The sequence below is a fragment of the Mytilus galloprovincialis genome, chromosome 2 (assembly GCF_965363235.1).
Source record: "Mytilus galloprovincialis chromosome 2, xbMytGall1.hap1.1, whole genome shotgun sequence".
Taxonomy (NCBI): domain Eukaryota; kingdom Metazoa; phylum Mollusca; class Bivalvia; order Mytilida; family Mytilidae; genus Mytilus; species Mytilus galloprovincialis.
In genome coordinates, this window is record NC_134839.1 from 42,166,483 (window position 1) to 42,183,160 (window position 16,678).

The 16,678-nt window shown below is 31.3% G+C and overlaps 1 protein-coding gene across 17 annotated transcripts in view; it reads right to left on the bottom strand.

Moving 5' to 3' along the window:
• Positions 1-16,678, bottom strand: part of LOC143063626 (uncharacterized) — a 74,247-nt gene that overhangs the window by 39,963 nt on the left and 17,606 nt on the right. For 2 of the 17 annotated variants that reach the window (XM_076235856.1, XM_076235857.1), the window contains exon 6: positions 1,732-2,310. The exons of 12 other annotated variants lie outside the window; for them this stretch is intronic. In XM_076235856.1, coding sequence (XP_076091971.1) covers positions 2,171-2,310 — 140 coding nt within the window. In that variant the 3' untranslated portion in view covers positions 1,732-2,170. 3 more of the 17 variants (XM_076235863.1, XM_076235872.1, XM_076235873.1) reach the window with 3 other exon arrangements.

Genomic DNA, 16,678 nt, shown 5'->3' on the forward strand with positions numbered 1-16,678 from the left:
TCATTATTGAACATGACCTCTATTTTGTCATCAGTAACAACATATAAAAATTTCAAAAGCTTTGGTTGAATGGTTCATGAGAAAATGCACGGACACGACTGGAAACACCATTATTCAATCTTTCAAGAACCATAACTCCTGAACAGTAAAAGTCAAAATCGTCATTATTTAACTTGACCTCTATTTTGTCATCAGTTACAACATATTCAAATTTGGGAAGCTTTGGTAGAACAGAAATAATTGTGATGTTGCGTAAATGCACAGACACAACTGGAAACTCTATTTTTCAATCTTTCAAGAACCATAACTCCTGAACGGTAAAAGTCAAAATTGTCATTATTGAACTTGACCTTCATTTAGTTAATTCAGTTACAACATATTAAAATTTGGAAAGCTTTGGTAGAACAGTTCATGCGTAAATGCACGGACAAGACTGAAAACTCCATTTTTCAATCTTTCAAGAACCATAACTCCTGAACGGTAAAAGTCAAAATTGTCATTATTGAACTTGACCTTCATTTAGTTGTCAGTTACAACATATTAAAATTTGGGAAGCTTTAGAACAGTTCATGCGTAAATGCACGGACACGACTGAAAACTCCATTTTTCAATCTTTCAAGAACCATAACTCCTGAACGGTAAAAGTAACAACATATTAAAATTTTAAAAGCTTTGGCTGAACGGTTCATGAGTTAATGCACGGACAACATTTGATTGCCGCCCGGCTGCCCGCCGTACATCCCCAAATCAATAACCGACATTTTTGTCACAAAAATCCGGTTCAAAATTCAAAATGTGAGTCTAAATTATTGCAATTATAACCCTGATGCATTTTTTGGAATAATAAAAACATCACAATTATTTCTGAATTTACAGCAAATCATCAAGCTTTTATATTTTTACATAATTCATAAAGTTATTTTTGAGGAACTGGCATGGGATTTATAATAATAATATATATATGGTAACAAAAATCAGTCAACCCAATTTTCAAAATCAGATTGTATATCTTTAATAAACATGTCAAAAATACCACAAAACAAAGAGAAATTCCTTGTTTCAGTGCAATTAACTAAGTAAGTTTAACATTTTTCTAAAATATTGATCAATAAGAATCAAAATTTTAATTCTTCATATACATTTTTACATGAAATAAAGGACAGGTGACTATCTGGTACAGTATTGTATGAATGCAATCAACAATAGCTATATACATGTATCATACATGCATGATGTATGAATAAATACACTAATAATTATATACATGTACCAGCAGAATAATATATAATCTACCAAAATGTAAATGTGCAACTAACAATTAATAGATGTAAATAATTTCAAAGTCCAATTGTCTCAAAAACTTCACATTAAAAAGTTCGGGCTTTCAATAAATCATGGATGCAATTTTAGCAGTCATTTGGTTGTTTTTCGATTTTTGATTTACTGCAGACTATGTATGATAAATTGTTACCTTGACTTTGAATCAACTGACACCAAAATCTATGTATACAGGGACCTTCTTTTTACCATTAGAATTCTCAGGACATGACAAGACCTTGACCTTTGACCTCAAGACCATAACAAAAATATGGTGGTCTTCTTCATCCCACAAGGTATTATCAGACCAATTCTAGGAAATGTTGGGAAAATGGTTCAATATCCAGAAAGCAAAAAAGTATAAACTTTTGAATATTTGTTTAAAAACTGAAGTTACTGTAAATCCTTATAATTCCTGGTTTCAAATAAGATAAAGTGTAAACCTATTGAGCCACAAAAGAAGAACTTGTATAAAGCCATCTTTTAACATTTTCATTTGTTTTAAAGAGTTTCTGATATTTTATATAAAAAAAAATCAAAATATTTGGTACATATATGCTATCTGAAGTAATCGCTGACAATAGAAATACAGTATGTCAAACTTTCAAAAGAATATGAGTAGCCAAACTAGTACTATACATTCAAAGGACATTCAATGGCCTACACATCAAGATAAGTTAAATAACAAGAATGCCCTTTTTTATAAGGTCATTAAAATCTATCAGTTCCAATTCAGAATATTCAGTCACTTTCACTGTAAATTTCCAAATATAACTTGCACCTAGTGTTTTATCTACTCATTTCATGAAACTGAACAAAAACAAATTTGCTTTAAGCATCCATGTTTATTTACTCAGAAGTGTTGCAAACGATGCATAAACTCCTTATATTTCTTCAATTTTTGTTTTTCTTTGCAAGTTCTTGCAGTCAAACTACGATAAAGAGCCTCCTTACACTTGGATTTGGTATGCTGTCCATTACTGGCACAGAAATCTGAAAAAATATGTAGCTTCTTTATAGTCTTTCACTCTAAAAACTGATGTTTTTACAACATAGAAATTTATAACATTTAACTGCCATACATGTGGAGTAAGCAGTATTCTATGACAAACGCACAACATACAGTCTCTTAACTTATTTTCAATTTTTATTAAACTTTTGTATCCTCAACTGATTTTGATGTTCAAATCAAAATCTTCTTACATTTTCCCGAACATTATTATGATTTTGTTTTCCAAAAGATAGATCACTTATTTTGTTGCTGATTAGCAATCAGCTTCTTTATCTTTTGTTTTGCTTGACATGTTGCTGATGTTATACTGGTAGCGATGCAATGTCTAACTTTCCCTCTTGAATGACGGCTATTTGCAGAACAGAAATCTGGAAAGAGAGGGATATCACTTTAGAAATATTCCTTTTGAAGCCCATTTTTTTCTCATTCGATGAGTTTCTGCAGAAATGCTACGTGAAAGTGTATGTCGTGCTTGTCCACGTGTGTGTTGACCATTTTTTTCACAAAAGTCTAAAAGAAAAAAAATGATTGAAGTCAGACACAAATTGTTCAAATCTTTATCTATCTTACTTTGTCCAGCATTTTCCAATAGCTGTTCCAAATTTTAATGATTATCTATAACCACTCAAACAAGAAATCCTAGTTCAAATCATCATTCCTCTTTGACTCATCATTTTTCTAATTCTATGAGTTTCAGAAGACACACTACGATATAATGTTTGCCTGACTTCCACCCTCCTATGTCGACTATATTGTTCACAAAAGTCTGAAAAGTATAAAAAGAAAAGGTTTTTCCAAAGACCAAGCTTTTATTTCTATTTTTAATTTGTAGCAGCTCTATCTAAGGTAGTAAGTAGATTGTAGCTGAGGTCACATACATGTACATACGTAACAATTTAATAAGACCTCAACTTATAGATCTAATACTGACCAAAGAAGGCACAGATCAAGGGTTTTATGATTATTTGAGGTGTGACATTGACATTATTTTATGTATAAAATGCACAAAATATTATTTTATAAATTTTAGGGGAGTCTTGATGCTTTCCTGTCTGAATCAGCCTCCGATAAAAGATAAAAATCTGATCATCTACAGGTAATATAACAGGCTTAATTTAACACCCCAAAAAAATCTTAGTTAATCTTGTATTTCATAATAATTCCTTTAAGCTTAAGACACATTTTGGACCCTTTGGACCTCTTTGGACTTTGGGCCAGTTCTAGGAATCAGTGGCAAGTTGAATCTGCCACATCACTAAAATGACTTCCGACGCATGTCGAGCGAACTGGTGAAATCAAATCAGTCGATCAATTAATACTTTGTTTCACTTTCAATGTTGTCATTCTTTTCCCTTTCAATGGCTGAACACAACTAATTCATGCATAACCAAATTATAGCTAATGGGTTTAATCGAAAGTCACATGAATATGGATTCAATGAGGTGGAATTATTCACTTTGAGTTTGAAGTGAATAATTCATCAGAAATGTTTCTTTGCCTATTTTGCAAAAATAGAAATAAATTGGTTAATAATAACGAATTATTGTTCCATCAATTCACTTTTATTAATGATTGAACCAAACAAAATCAAGTTCTTATTTTTTTCATATCTCATATCTACAATGATCTAGTTCTCCTTTAAATAAATTTTAACATTTATATAGCAATTCTATAATATATTAATCAAATATTTGCTTAATCAACAGAAAAATTACTGCAAATAGTTAAATATACTAAAATATCTAAGAAAACAATTTCAATATCAAAAGATGTCTTAGGAAAAAAGATGGTTATAGTGTAGTACAATGTTCAAAAAATGAAAATAAAGCTATATTGCTGTTTACATTATGTGACAAAAGGGAGATAAATACTACAATTTGTTTTAATAAAACACATTTAATACATTTACAGAGTTAATAATTTAACACAACAAAAATATCATAAGATACAATATGATACTATGTCAAAATGATGCAATATGTTACAAAGGGATTTCATTTTGTTTTTGCCTGGCCAGAAATATAAAGCTTTAATGCATATTGACCACATTTTTTCATACAATTCTAAAGTTGATAGTTCTAAGGTTGTTCCATTTAAAAACAATTTCAATATAGAAGTTCTATATTAATCAAAATCTGCTACATCACCAGAAAAACTTCCATTCTCAATTTTATTCTGTAAATAGTGAAGTACGGTATAATGAATATTTAAAAAAAATTAAACAATTTCAATATCAACATATGTGTTTCAAGGAAAAAAGATGATTATTATTATTTAATATGGTACAAAATTATGATCAAAATATGAAATTAAAACTACCATGCGGTTAACAGTGTGATAAAAGGGATATAAATACTACAATTTGTTTTAATAAAACACATTTAACATGTTTAATAAACTTAAAAAGTGTTAATAATTGATTCTTTTCCAAGTTAAAATACAATTCCAAGAAAGTTTGAGTAAACAATTGATCATGTTGATGTTTACAAAACTTTATACCAATTTAACAGACTGAACCTAAATTGTTGACACCATTGTGGCAGTATGTAGGATTGCTTTGTCTTGCTTTCATATTAAAATTTTGCAGGCTTCACACAAATGCTAATGATCATCTTAAAATAGCAATTACTATGTGACCTTTAATTTCTATATTATGTATTCAATAAATTTTTGGAGCATATCTATCACCTTTAATATATATAGTCCCTATAACCAGACTTTATAAAAGGGGCAAAAACATGAAAATAAGGTTCAGTTCAGATGACACCTGCCAGTTGGACATGTACACCTTACAAGCATTCCATACACAAAATACCATTTGCTTGAAGTATCTGAGATATGGACTTTAACCATGAAAACTAAACCTTGTTCACTGATCAATGAAATGAGGTCACAGTCACATGAAATCTACCTGACAGGCACAAGGATCTGGCAAGGTACACACATATTAAATATATTACCTTGTTACTCATAATACGAGAGAAATTAAAATTACAAAAATCTGAACTTTTTTTTCAAGTAGTGATCACTGAACCATGAAAATGATGTCAAGGACAATGAACATATGTCAGATGGAAACTTTTTTAAAATTACATAAGGTATATAAAGCATCAAAATATTCTACCTTCAGAAACAAAGCTTTTAAAAAGTTTGCTTACGTCACCGCTGCCAGATAGATCCCAATCTCTATGTAAGAGTTTTCTGTGACAAAACATATTTATTATCATTTCAGACTCAGATCTATATATGATACTCATGATAACAGTGATACAGTCAAACAAATCATCATGAACAAGATCTAAAAATATTCTGATTGTTTCAAATTAATATACACCATCTTAAAAGAAATCATCTTGCAAACAGCATCCATTTTTATAATCTTGGTAATGCAATTCCAAGGCTAAGAATATTGTATGAACTGCAAAATGCAATTTGATCATTTTTGTTCATTTTCACTTTTTGATGGCCATTTCGAAAAAAGTGAGTCTAATATATCATGTATATAGTAATGACTTACAAAAATTAAAGGTAAGTATTTACATTTCTATGCTTTTCAAAAGATTAAGTTTGAATATTATTTGTTTAAGTTTATACATTGTTGTGAAATTTGGACTGATTGGTAGAGTGAGACATCTTGAAAATGATTGCTCATATTGAGATATATTTCAGAATGGGTCCATCGCTTAAATTATATATCAAGTATATATACCTACAATTGTGCAAAGTTTCATACTTTTATTATCCAACCCACAATTCTTAAAAAAATATGCACAAATCAGCTGGACTATAAGTCAAAATTCATTGAAACCAAATATATTTGGAATCAGTGCAAAGCATTAGCTATCATGACTTGAGACTGGTAGCGATATATTCATGATATTTTTTAAAGCTATCCAATGTTACAGGTACATGAAATATATGGAAAGATAGGATAGTAGCCTATTTAGTCTGACATTATATTATTATATATATAATTAAGGTATACACAAAAAAAATCAGAGACAAGTGCCTGTGTATTTTAAGTTCCAAATTTTAATTACTGTTTAAAATATCTGTTTATATTAATTTTCTAGAATTTTCTTGTTTATAGTACTCTATTATCCCCACCACTGCCTGACAACTTTTATTTTTGAGTGAAAAACTAGATAAATCAAGGGAAAAAACATGCTGCCAAATCAAGATGAAAGTAAATATTCTGCTGCATTTCGGTATAAAATTACACATGAATAATAGTGTAACCAGATGCTCCGCAGGGCGCAGCTTTATACGACCGCAGAGGTTGAACCCTGAACGGTTGGGGCAAGTATGGACACAACATTCAAGCTGGAATCAGCTCTAAATTTGGATTGTGATTAAATAGTTGACACAGCATAGGTTTCGGACACAGAATGAATGTGGTCTAATGAACTTAAAATATTTGTTTTGCCTTTGAGCAATTCACTATGCTGTCGAATATTAATCCTCTCAAAAATAAATCTGAAATGAGAAAAATTTACCTCCCCCCCATTTTTTTTCACATCTCCCTTTCCCTTTTTCCAAAACTGATCTCAATTCAAATTTCTAATGGAGTTTGCAACAATAACTACTCATTTAAATACATCATAAAATATTAAAATGTGACAAAAGGTGCTTGTTATCACTGAATGGTAAAGATTGTTTTAATTTATCATATCAGTTGGTAGTAAAAGTGAATATACATTGTATATTGTATAAAACAATGATTTAAGAAGTTGATTCAACTACTATTCTGGACAAAGAAAGATAACTCCAATCAATTGAAAATTTCTATATTTCTTGATATTGCGCAATACTGTGCAATTGAAAATATTTGCTATTGCACAATACTGTGCAATTGAAGATTTCTAGCTATTGCACAATACTGTGCAATTGAAAATTTCTTGCTATTGCACAATACTGTGCAATTAAAGATTTCTTGCTATTGCTGAATACTGTGCAATTGAAAATTTCTTGCTATTGCACAATACTTAATGTAATAATTTTGGATCCTGATTTGAACCAACTTGAAAACTGGGCCCATAATCAAAAATCTAAGTACATGTTTAGATTCAGCATATCAAAAAAGCCCAAGAATTCAATTTTTGTTAAAATCAAACTTAGTTTAATTTTGGACCCTTTGAACTTTAATGTAGACCAATTTGAAAACGGGACTAAACATTAAGAATCTACATACACAGTTAGATTTGTTAAGTTAGAGTGCGAAAACTAAAAGTATTCAGACGACGACGACGCCAACATCATACCAATATACGACCAAAATTTTTTTAATTTTTGCGGTCGTATAAAAATGTGACTTTGAAGCATATTATATATATGCAGTGTAAACTATCTGGCATAGCAACAGATGAAAATAAATATCATGAATATTCTGTTCAAGAAAAGTCCTGCTGCCTAAATTACCACCACAAAATAAAATAATTATCCACATCTCAATCATGTCAATAATCATAAATTCTTGATTCCACAACTGAAAAAAAAAATTTTATGTTGAAGTGGTACTCAATGTGACCTAATAATCAAAGAGCTGATAGCTCTGAGGTGGAAGAAGGTGATTAAAAGGTAACTTGAATTACCATAAAAGCAACCCCACTAACACAGTCTGTTTTGTTCCATTATAGTTCTGACATATTTTTTTTCTTCAAACAAGAATGTGTCATAAGTACTTGGATTTCCCATCCGTACAATCATTTTCTATGTTCAGTGGACTGTGAAAATTAGGTAAAATTTTTAATTTGGCAGTAAAATTAGAACAATCATATCATAAGGAACACATGTGTACTAAGTTTCAAGTTGATGGATTTTTACTTCATCAAAAACTACCTCGACCATAAACTTTAACCTGAAGCAGGACACTATCCGACAGACGGACAGACCAGAAAACATAATCATGATAATGCCCATAAATTGGGCATTAAAATAGTAAGACTTGTTACATACCAGCCAACTTTTGAAAGTTCCCATGATTTTTTTTTAGTGTGCGACAACTATTTTAAAATTTTTAGTGAAGTATTTTGCACGATCTGGATTGTCTAAAAAAAGTGTCATATTTGTATGATGAACTTACATGCCTTTTTCTTAAGTATGTTTGCATGATTCTAGTTATTAAATCGGTAGAAAAGATGAACATGTAGCTAGCAGACCAGGGTTTATTTTCTTGTGTAAGAATATTAGATGCTTGCTGAAATTTTCCAATTTTGAATTATGCACAAAGATGGACCTTTAACAGGTTGGGAACAACACTCCGAATGAGGGGTAACCCTCATTGGAAGAACATTACAACCCACTGTAAAAAATGAGCACCTTTATATTCATATTATTTGATGAAACTTTTCCCCAAAATCCTTGCATCTATCAACATGATCAAGTATTAAATGGTCAAAACATGTCAAAAGAATTTTGTGATGTTTCCAAAATTACATCTTCTTTATTAATTGAACCCCTCATTTAGAAAAGTTTGTTCAAATATAATGAATTTTCCCACCTTTGAGTTAAAAAATCTTAAAAATTGTTTTTCCTTTTTTTTCAACAGTAAAATGACCCCTTGTTTCAGGAAAAGTCACACATTTAAGGGACACAACTCATAATTTATTTTTTATTTTTTTTTTTGGGGGGGGTTCCCAACCTGTTTGTTGGTCTTTGTGAAAAAAGAATAGTACATTGTCCTTTAAATGATTTAATTGAATACAAAAATAAAATTTGTTACAAGTATTATGTCAATAAATTAGTGAGAAAAAAAACCAAACTATTTATTATCTTTAGTTTATGGTAGTACTGCAGTGAATTTTGTCAATCAGCCATGCTTTTATCCTTAAGCTGTGCAAGACTGAACGTGTTTGCAGAAGAAAATTCACAAGCCATGTTCACGATTTTACTAGATGAAAACAACACAAGTTCAAAATCTAGCATGTTAGAATAATCTTCAGAGAAAATGTTTTTGATTGGCTTATTAATTGATCATGAGAAACACAGAATTTGATTGGCTGAACACGATTGTTTTACCTTGAGAACAAAATAAGGAACAGATGATTTTCACTAAATCGTGTTTTAGAGTTTTTTAACGATACCCTTAATTAATATTAATATTTTTTAATAAATGCAAGGACGTATTATAAAACGTCCTTGATAAGAGAAAAGAGAATGAACACAGGGTGAATGTACTATACGGGCGAAAGAACTCAGGATGAACAGACCAAGGGCGAACATGTAAACAGAGCGAGTTGTCCCGATACCAAATTCATGCATGCGTACTACAAATATCTACAGTAAAAACATCTGGTTACAAGTAAACAAATAATGTTCATGTAGACAATGGTAGATGAGAAGAAATTTAATAATTTATATACATAAATAAAAGGGTACATATTTAAATGACGATAGTGATTGTTTTTCAATCCTAATTTACAAATTAAATGATTCAGATGCTTATAATTCGTGTGTAAAAATCGGTGTTAGGAATCAGAAGTTGTTATGAAATTGTAATATACAGAAACAAATGTGGCATACGGAGGCTCAATGATTTTAAAATCGGCATCATAGGCCTTCAGAAGACTTGAAGTCTTCTTCCAACAAAAAAGAACAGTGAAATTTAAACAAATTACTTAACAAAGATGCTAAAACAAACTACCATAAACCTAACCATAAACAAATCAAAAATAACTGATGTTGGCGAAAACACAATCAGTTTATCTAGAAATTCGGGTGCATATAAATTGGTAGTGGCCAGTATGTGACACCTTCAGATAATCGCCGCGGGATCATTATACCATGTATACCATGAGATTCCTACCCTTCTTACGATACAAAACCTTGCTCAGAGCTAAAAATTATTGTAGGTGGACTTAAAATATAATCCTTGGTTCTAAGTTTTAATTTGTAATAGACTATAAATTCAGGCCACAGTTGAAAATATTCAATTTGCCAAAACCCTACCCTAAGGTAGAGAGTAGGCATTTTCCTTTATTTCTGCAAAGAGTAATTAAAGTGTGAGATGTTTTAAAGTCCTCAACATATGCCTATCTTATTAAAAAAAAATCACATCAGATTTTATTTTTTTTAGTTACAGCAGCTATTTTCTAAGTAGGTAGAGTTAGGACAAACGAATATATCCTTTTTTATGGCCTTCAACTCACTAACTAATGTAATTTATTCGCTTTTAATAAACAATGCTTCAAAACTTCACTTTAATTTGTAATCAGCCCCGAGTCAGAGCAACCTATATCCAAGTTTTGGGATATTTTATAATCTCCATAATCTCTTTGTTACAATTTTTCTTGCTTTGATAACACAAATAATTTTGACTTACATACATTGACATACCATAGAGTAAATGAGTTGAGTCAGCAAATAAATATTATGGCAGATTTCCTGTCACTTTTCAATTAAATATTGTTATTTTCAAGCAGTTGATATCATGTTTATATATATATATAAACCTATGTCAATGTATGTAGAGCCTAGGGGGTCAAGTGGTCTAGTGCATCAGGCACAGTGCAACACGATTTGGTGCCACAATATCTCATAGCATGACTTCAAATCCCAGCCAGGGAAGAACAAAAATATTTGCTGATGCTAATTGACTGATTTAACATTGTTAAGCTGTTATTTAGACAAATTATATGGTTTATGCTTATGTAAATGTAAATTGTAATCTGACATGGTAATTGTCTGTACAAAAGTCTATATAGATTTTAACACTTTGTTTTTCCTGTCTGTATTGGTCTTTATGGTCATTGTGAAATAGTAACTCCAATTTCTCAAGATTAATTATCATCATTTCAACATGTTCAAGCTGTGTTCACCATTTCCATAAAAATGATACATTTCATTTAATAGCAAAATAAATAATAACTCCATAGCATTATAACATAATGATGATAATGTTAGGACATACAAATATTATAAACTTCTCAGTTATTTTGCAACTATGACTATTTCCCTTTAGCATTTAATCGAATTATTATTTCAAAAGGACAATATCAATAATCAAACTATGGACATAAAGTTAGTCTTGCCAGTGTGTCATTTTGACAATATAATGTGAGTGTTGAAACTTAACATGTAAACTTTACAAAAGTCTATGAACTATGACCGATGGAGCTAAGAACTTGGCCATACAACTCGTCTAAACATCAACCCAACAATGTTAGATCTGTAAATTTGCTTTCGCAAATTTTTGGTTCTTCCCTCGCCGGGATTCGAACCCATGCTACTGTGATATCGTGACACCAAATCACCTGCACTGCAGCCGTCCCGCTAGACCACACGACCACCTGGGCTCTACAAAAATAAAGCTTTCAGTGGCCGTGTGTTACCTTTCCTCGTCAGTTTTAATCTAGCGGCGTACTACAGTACATGATATATAAGGCATGGAGATATATATATAGCCATGTAAATAAGACATGTAAAATATGCCATTCTTCATTTTCTCATGCAATCTCCTATGAAATAATTGACTTTCTATTCAAATGTTTCCTCCTGAACATTTGCTGATCACTATAACTTAAATCGCCAAATGTAATTTTCGTTTTTATATGATTTGCCCAGTTATAATTTCAAAGAAAAACACAACGCGAGAGACAATTTCAAAGTGATATTATTTATTGATGGACAGTTATTTATCAGTGAAACGATTTATCAATGGACAATTGAGAATTGATAATTTTTACTTTTTCGCAGCCCAATTATGTTTAGATTATCGAAAACATAACGTTCCAACTATTGTACATGTCTATTGTCGACTTCGTATTGTCACCTTAGGCAGAAATACGTACTTGTATATTAAATGTAATGGCTGAACAGTTGTTGTAATATCGTTGCCTGAACTATCATTTATAAGGGGCAGCAACCCAACAATGGAGAATTGATAATTTTTACTTTTTCGCAGCCCCATTTTGTTGAGATTATCGAAAACATAACGTTCCAACTATTGTACATGTCTATTGTCGACTTCGTATTGTCACCTTACTATCATCTATAAGGGGCAGCAACCCAACAATGGGTTGTCCGATTTATCTGAAAATTTCAGGGCAGATAGATCTTGACCTGATTAACAATTAAACCCCTCTGTAAAATTTGCTCTAAATACTTTGGTTTCAGAGATATCAGCCAAAATCTACATTTCTCCCCTATGTTCTATTTTTAGCCATGGCGGCCATCTTGGTTGGTTGGCGAGGTCACTGGGCATATTTTTTGAACTAGATACCCCAATGATGACTGTGGCCATGTTTGGTTAAATTTGGCTCCGTAGTTTCAGAGGAGAAAATTTTTGTAAAAGTTAAAGACCACGGAGACAGACGATAGAGACAGACGACAGAGACAGACAATGGAGACAGACGACGGAGACAGACGCCAAGTGATAAGAAAAGTTCACTTGGCCCAGCCTATGGGCCAGGTGAGCTAAAAAGTACTTATAGCTTGGAAGATAAAGAACTTTTTCTAACACAAAGAAGTTAACATTATTTGTATGACCTATAAACACAATTAATAGCATGAATAGAAGATAAATACAGTAATGTACAAAATTATTCATTGAAATCCTTCTTAAAGTACGGATGATAATAAAACAGTTGCACATGTATGGAGGCAAAATTTGCTTACTCAACTACAAGTTCTTTGAACTACAAGAAAAAAATCTCATTTGTCATGTTTTATGTTAAGCTAATTATAAGATAAGTAAGGTGCAAAATCAAAGCATTTTGCTATGCAATATATACTGAGCCAAAAAATTTTAGCAACACTTTTATTTTATTTTTTTTTTTTTGTTGTTTCTGGAAAAAAAAATATTCAAACATTATTGATATAATCCTTAGTTTTACCTGTAATTTAAAACAGACGTACTTTTTTCCTGGTGATTGATTTCGCGCCATTTCAGCTTTGCACGTGTAATTGACGTTTTACCTTCTGTACCTGTACTTTTAAAACGATAGTAAAAATTTCTTTTTCACTGACGTTCAGAAACATGCCATTGATAGGAAAAACACATACACCTTTGAAAAAATTGCATGGGGCGTCACCCAGGGCTCCCCGAAAATGACCGTCAGAAAGGTCTTGGAATGGTTGATGTCGGAATGAGTGTTGCTGACATCGTGGATCGATTTAATGTGCATACGGCAACAGTTTAGAGACTAACAAACAGATATCGACAAATTGCAACTGCACAGGATAGGTCGATATCCCGTAGACCAAAAAAACTATCGCCAAAGGAGGAGTGCTACCTTTGCTTTTCATCAACACGTGACAAGTTTTTTCCGGCCACCAAAGTAGTGCATTGACTAAGGGCAGCTGCTGGTGTGCCTGCCAATCCTTCATTGATGCACTAAGGGCATGGCTGAGAAATTGATTTTGAATAACAGTATATTCATTTCCGCATTTTGACCCTCCCGCGCTCCATACAAAGAAAATCCTAATGAATGTGAGTGATAAACACCCATGTTGCTTCTGACATGTAATAATTCCAGTTTTTTATTAATAAAATTATATGTTGTTATGATTTTGTAATAAAATAAAATTTCATATTTTTGTTGCTAAACTTTTTTGGCTCAGTATAGATAATACTAACTTTATATAATTGTACCCTAAGAACTTCAGAGACAAAAAATTCTTGTTTTTTTTTGCAATATTTACATGTACATTATTCATGTCATTTAACAAATTTTCTATAAGTTCAGAAGGATTTCTAATGATTAAATTGGAACTGAACGCATATATATATAGGACAGAATCAGGATAACATTACCCAAACCAAAGATTTCTTAGCATAAAATGAACACTTTTAAGATAGAACAATGTTTAGGACATGCAGGGTTTCTTTATTTGTTGGTTTTACGAATATGCCCACCCTATATTCCTGATTTTCAAGAAAATAAACTAAGCAATGTTTAGAAAGGAATAGGATGTTTTTAAAGCAATATATGGATAAAATATTGACTTCAGGAAAATTTCATCATGTTAAAGTTGACGAAAGCAAGTGAAAACAAGTTTAAGATATAGCTTTTGATGGTCAGGAAAAGCGAAGTGACAGACAGGAAAGACACTTTGGCTCCCCAGTCTCCTATTAGGTATCAATAAACAGTTAGGAAAAAATATTAAAATTTGCCCTTATAAATTTTACCATCCCCTTTTCATTGCTTTCTTGCAATATCAAGCCTACTGTTTGTGTCATATATGGGCATATGTATGTAATCAGAATCTTCCATAGATTTTCTATCCAGTATATAAAATGGTAAAATATAATTTCTTTTGGGTGTATTCATGGCAACAATCTGCATTTATTTGTTATAAAATATTGCAAAAAGGGGGGAAAAGATGTCACATTACATTAATTTCTGGACCGATGGCCGGTCTAGCCATGAAAATACGGATTGTCAAACAGAAAACAGCCCATAAAACATGCAAAAAATAATCTTGATGCTCTTATAAACCATCTTTGAAGGCTAAATTAGCACTCAGCTGTCTAAAAATTAATTTTATTACACAAAAACTTTCCTGTTTGAAAAATCCACAGGGGCCAAAATGCGAAACTTAACTCCTAACTGTGTATTGCTACCTTAGCGTGAGCCCTGGCTCAAAGATAACTTTTTAATATATTTTCAGAAAGTAGATTATAACCAACATGTAGCTGGTTTTTTTTAATTCTTTAAATTACCATTTATTTTTATCTTTTTGTCCATGGAATTTCCTCCCTTCTTACAAAATTATATGATGATAGCATACTTTGTATGATTAAAAGCATATGATACAGTGACAGGGGAAGTAATGACCTTGCTAATGTAAGATTCTGATTTTCTAAATGTCAAACTGCAACATATTGGCTAAAGATGCATTTATCGACTGATTTTAACCATTAGCTTGAAACTGAGAACATGGACCCCCTTTTTATTGAATAGCATTTGGCTTTATCATGTTGGAAGATTATTTATACCATTTTTAATAAACACATCACCAATGAGTTCTTTTTTTAAATAAGATAAATAAAAGGCAAAAAGTTTTTTCTTTTCTAAAATCTTGAAAATTTACTAAACTGTTGATACAGATATATGTCTTACATATTGGGATCAGAGATGCAACTAATCGTCGGACCTGTCAGACCTAAGGGGCAGAATTTATGCAGGTCCGGCAAAACTCGTTGCTGTGCAGGACCTGATGGCCGGCAATATTTTAGTCTGCTTGGGTCAGCCAAAACTTAATTCCCCGTCTGTCCTGGCAGAGTATTTTGTTTATAAAATTGTGAATTTACAACCACGTTGCATGATTAGATAGAACAACATTCGAGGCTTCGATTACATAATAGAAATCGGGAGTTCAAACTGTTTTAATGATAACTATTATAGCCTGACACCTTCCAAATATCCTTCCTTAAAAAATAAAACCTTTTGCAGTATAAATTTCAGTTTTGAAATGGTTTGTTTGACATCGTTAATTTATTGAAATATTTATATCAAACGCAGTTATTTAGTTGTAACAGAGAATACACACCATTGGTTTGAAAAATGACGTAACTTTAACCTCCGTAGCAGAGTTCAAAAAATCTATGGGTCACTGAATATTCACAATATATTTTATTTTTTAAACTTTTCTTTCAAATTAGTTTTAATCCAGAAAAAAGTAAAAACATTGCCTGACTGTACCTTAAGTTGAATATCTATATGGCTAAGTATTCAGTATAGTGTTGTTAGTGTGTGACAACATGTATGATTTTAAAAGTAGCTGTTTCAATCTTAATAACATGATTTTCTGAAAGGAGAATGATTCTAGTTTAGGGTTTTACATGTAAAAATATAGTTATTTAGTCAGAAAACATAAAATTAGACCTAAATAGCATGTTGGACAGAGGTTATGTTGGACGTAACAGGACATTGAAAAATTGAATATTTTCCTTTTATATGAAGGCCTAGTTAATAAATATATCAATTTTTCTCTGACAGTTCATAAGATCTTCAATTAAAGTATATCATTTTGTTAAATTTGTCAAAAACTAACTTATAAGTTGGAAAAATCTTAAAATATGTCGGACAAACGGGGACATTTTTGGATGAGAATTTGTTCCATTTGCATCATTGAAAGTCAAAAACAAAATCAAAACTATGCTGTTTATACTAATATCTACAGCTGGTGTTCCTCAGCAAGAGGTAAAATGGTTCATTATTAAATAAATGGATAAAACAAAACCATAAAAAACTGTAGGACAAACATAGGACAGATTATATTCCCTGTCGGACAAACATAGGACAGAATTCATTAATTTACTGATCCTAATGGGAATTTAAAAATGGGCACCTCTTAAGAAGACACTAGGAAGGGTCTGAGAACTATTTTTTAGTTTATGTGGACTTG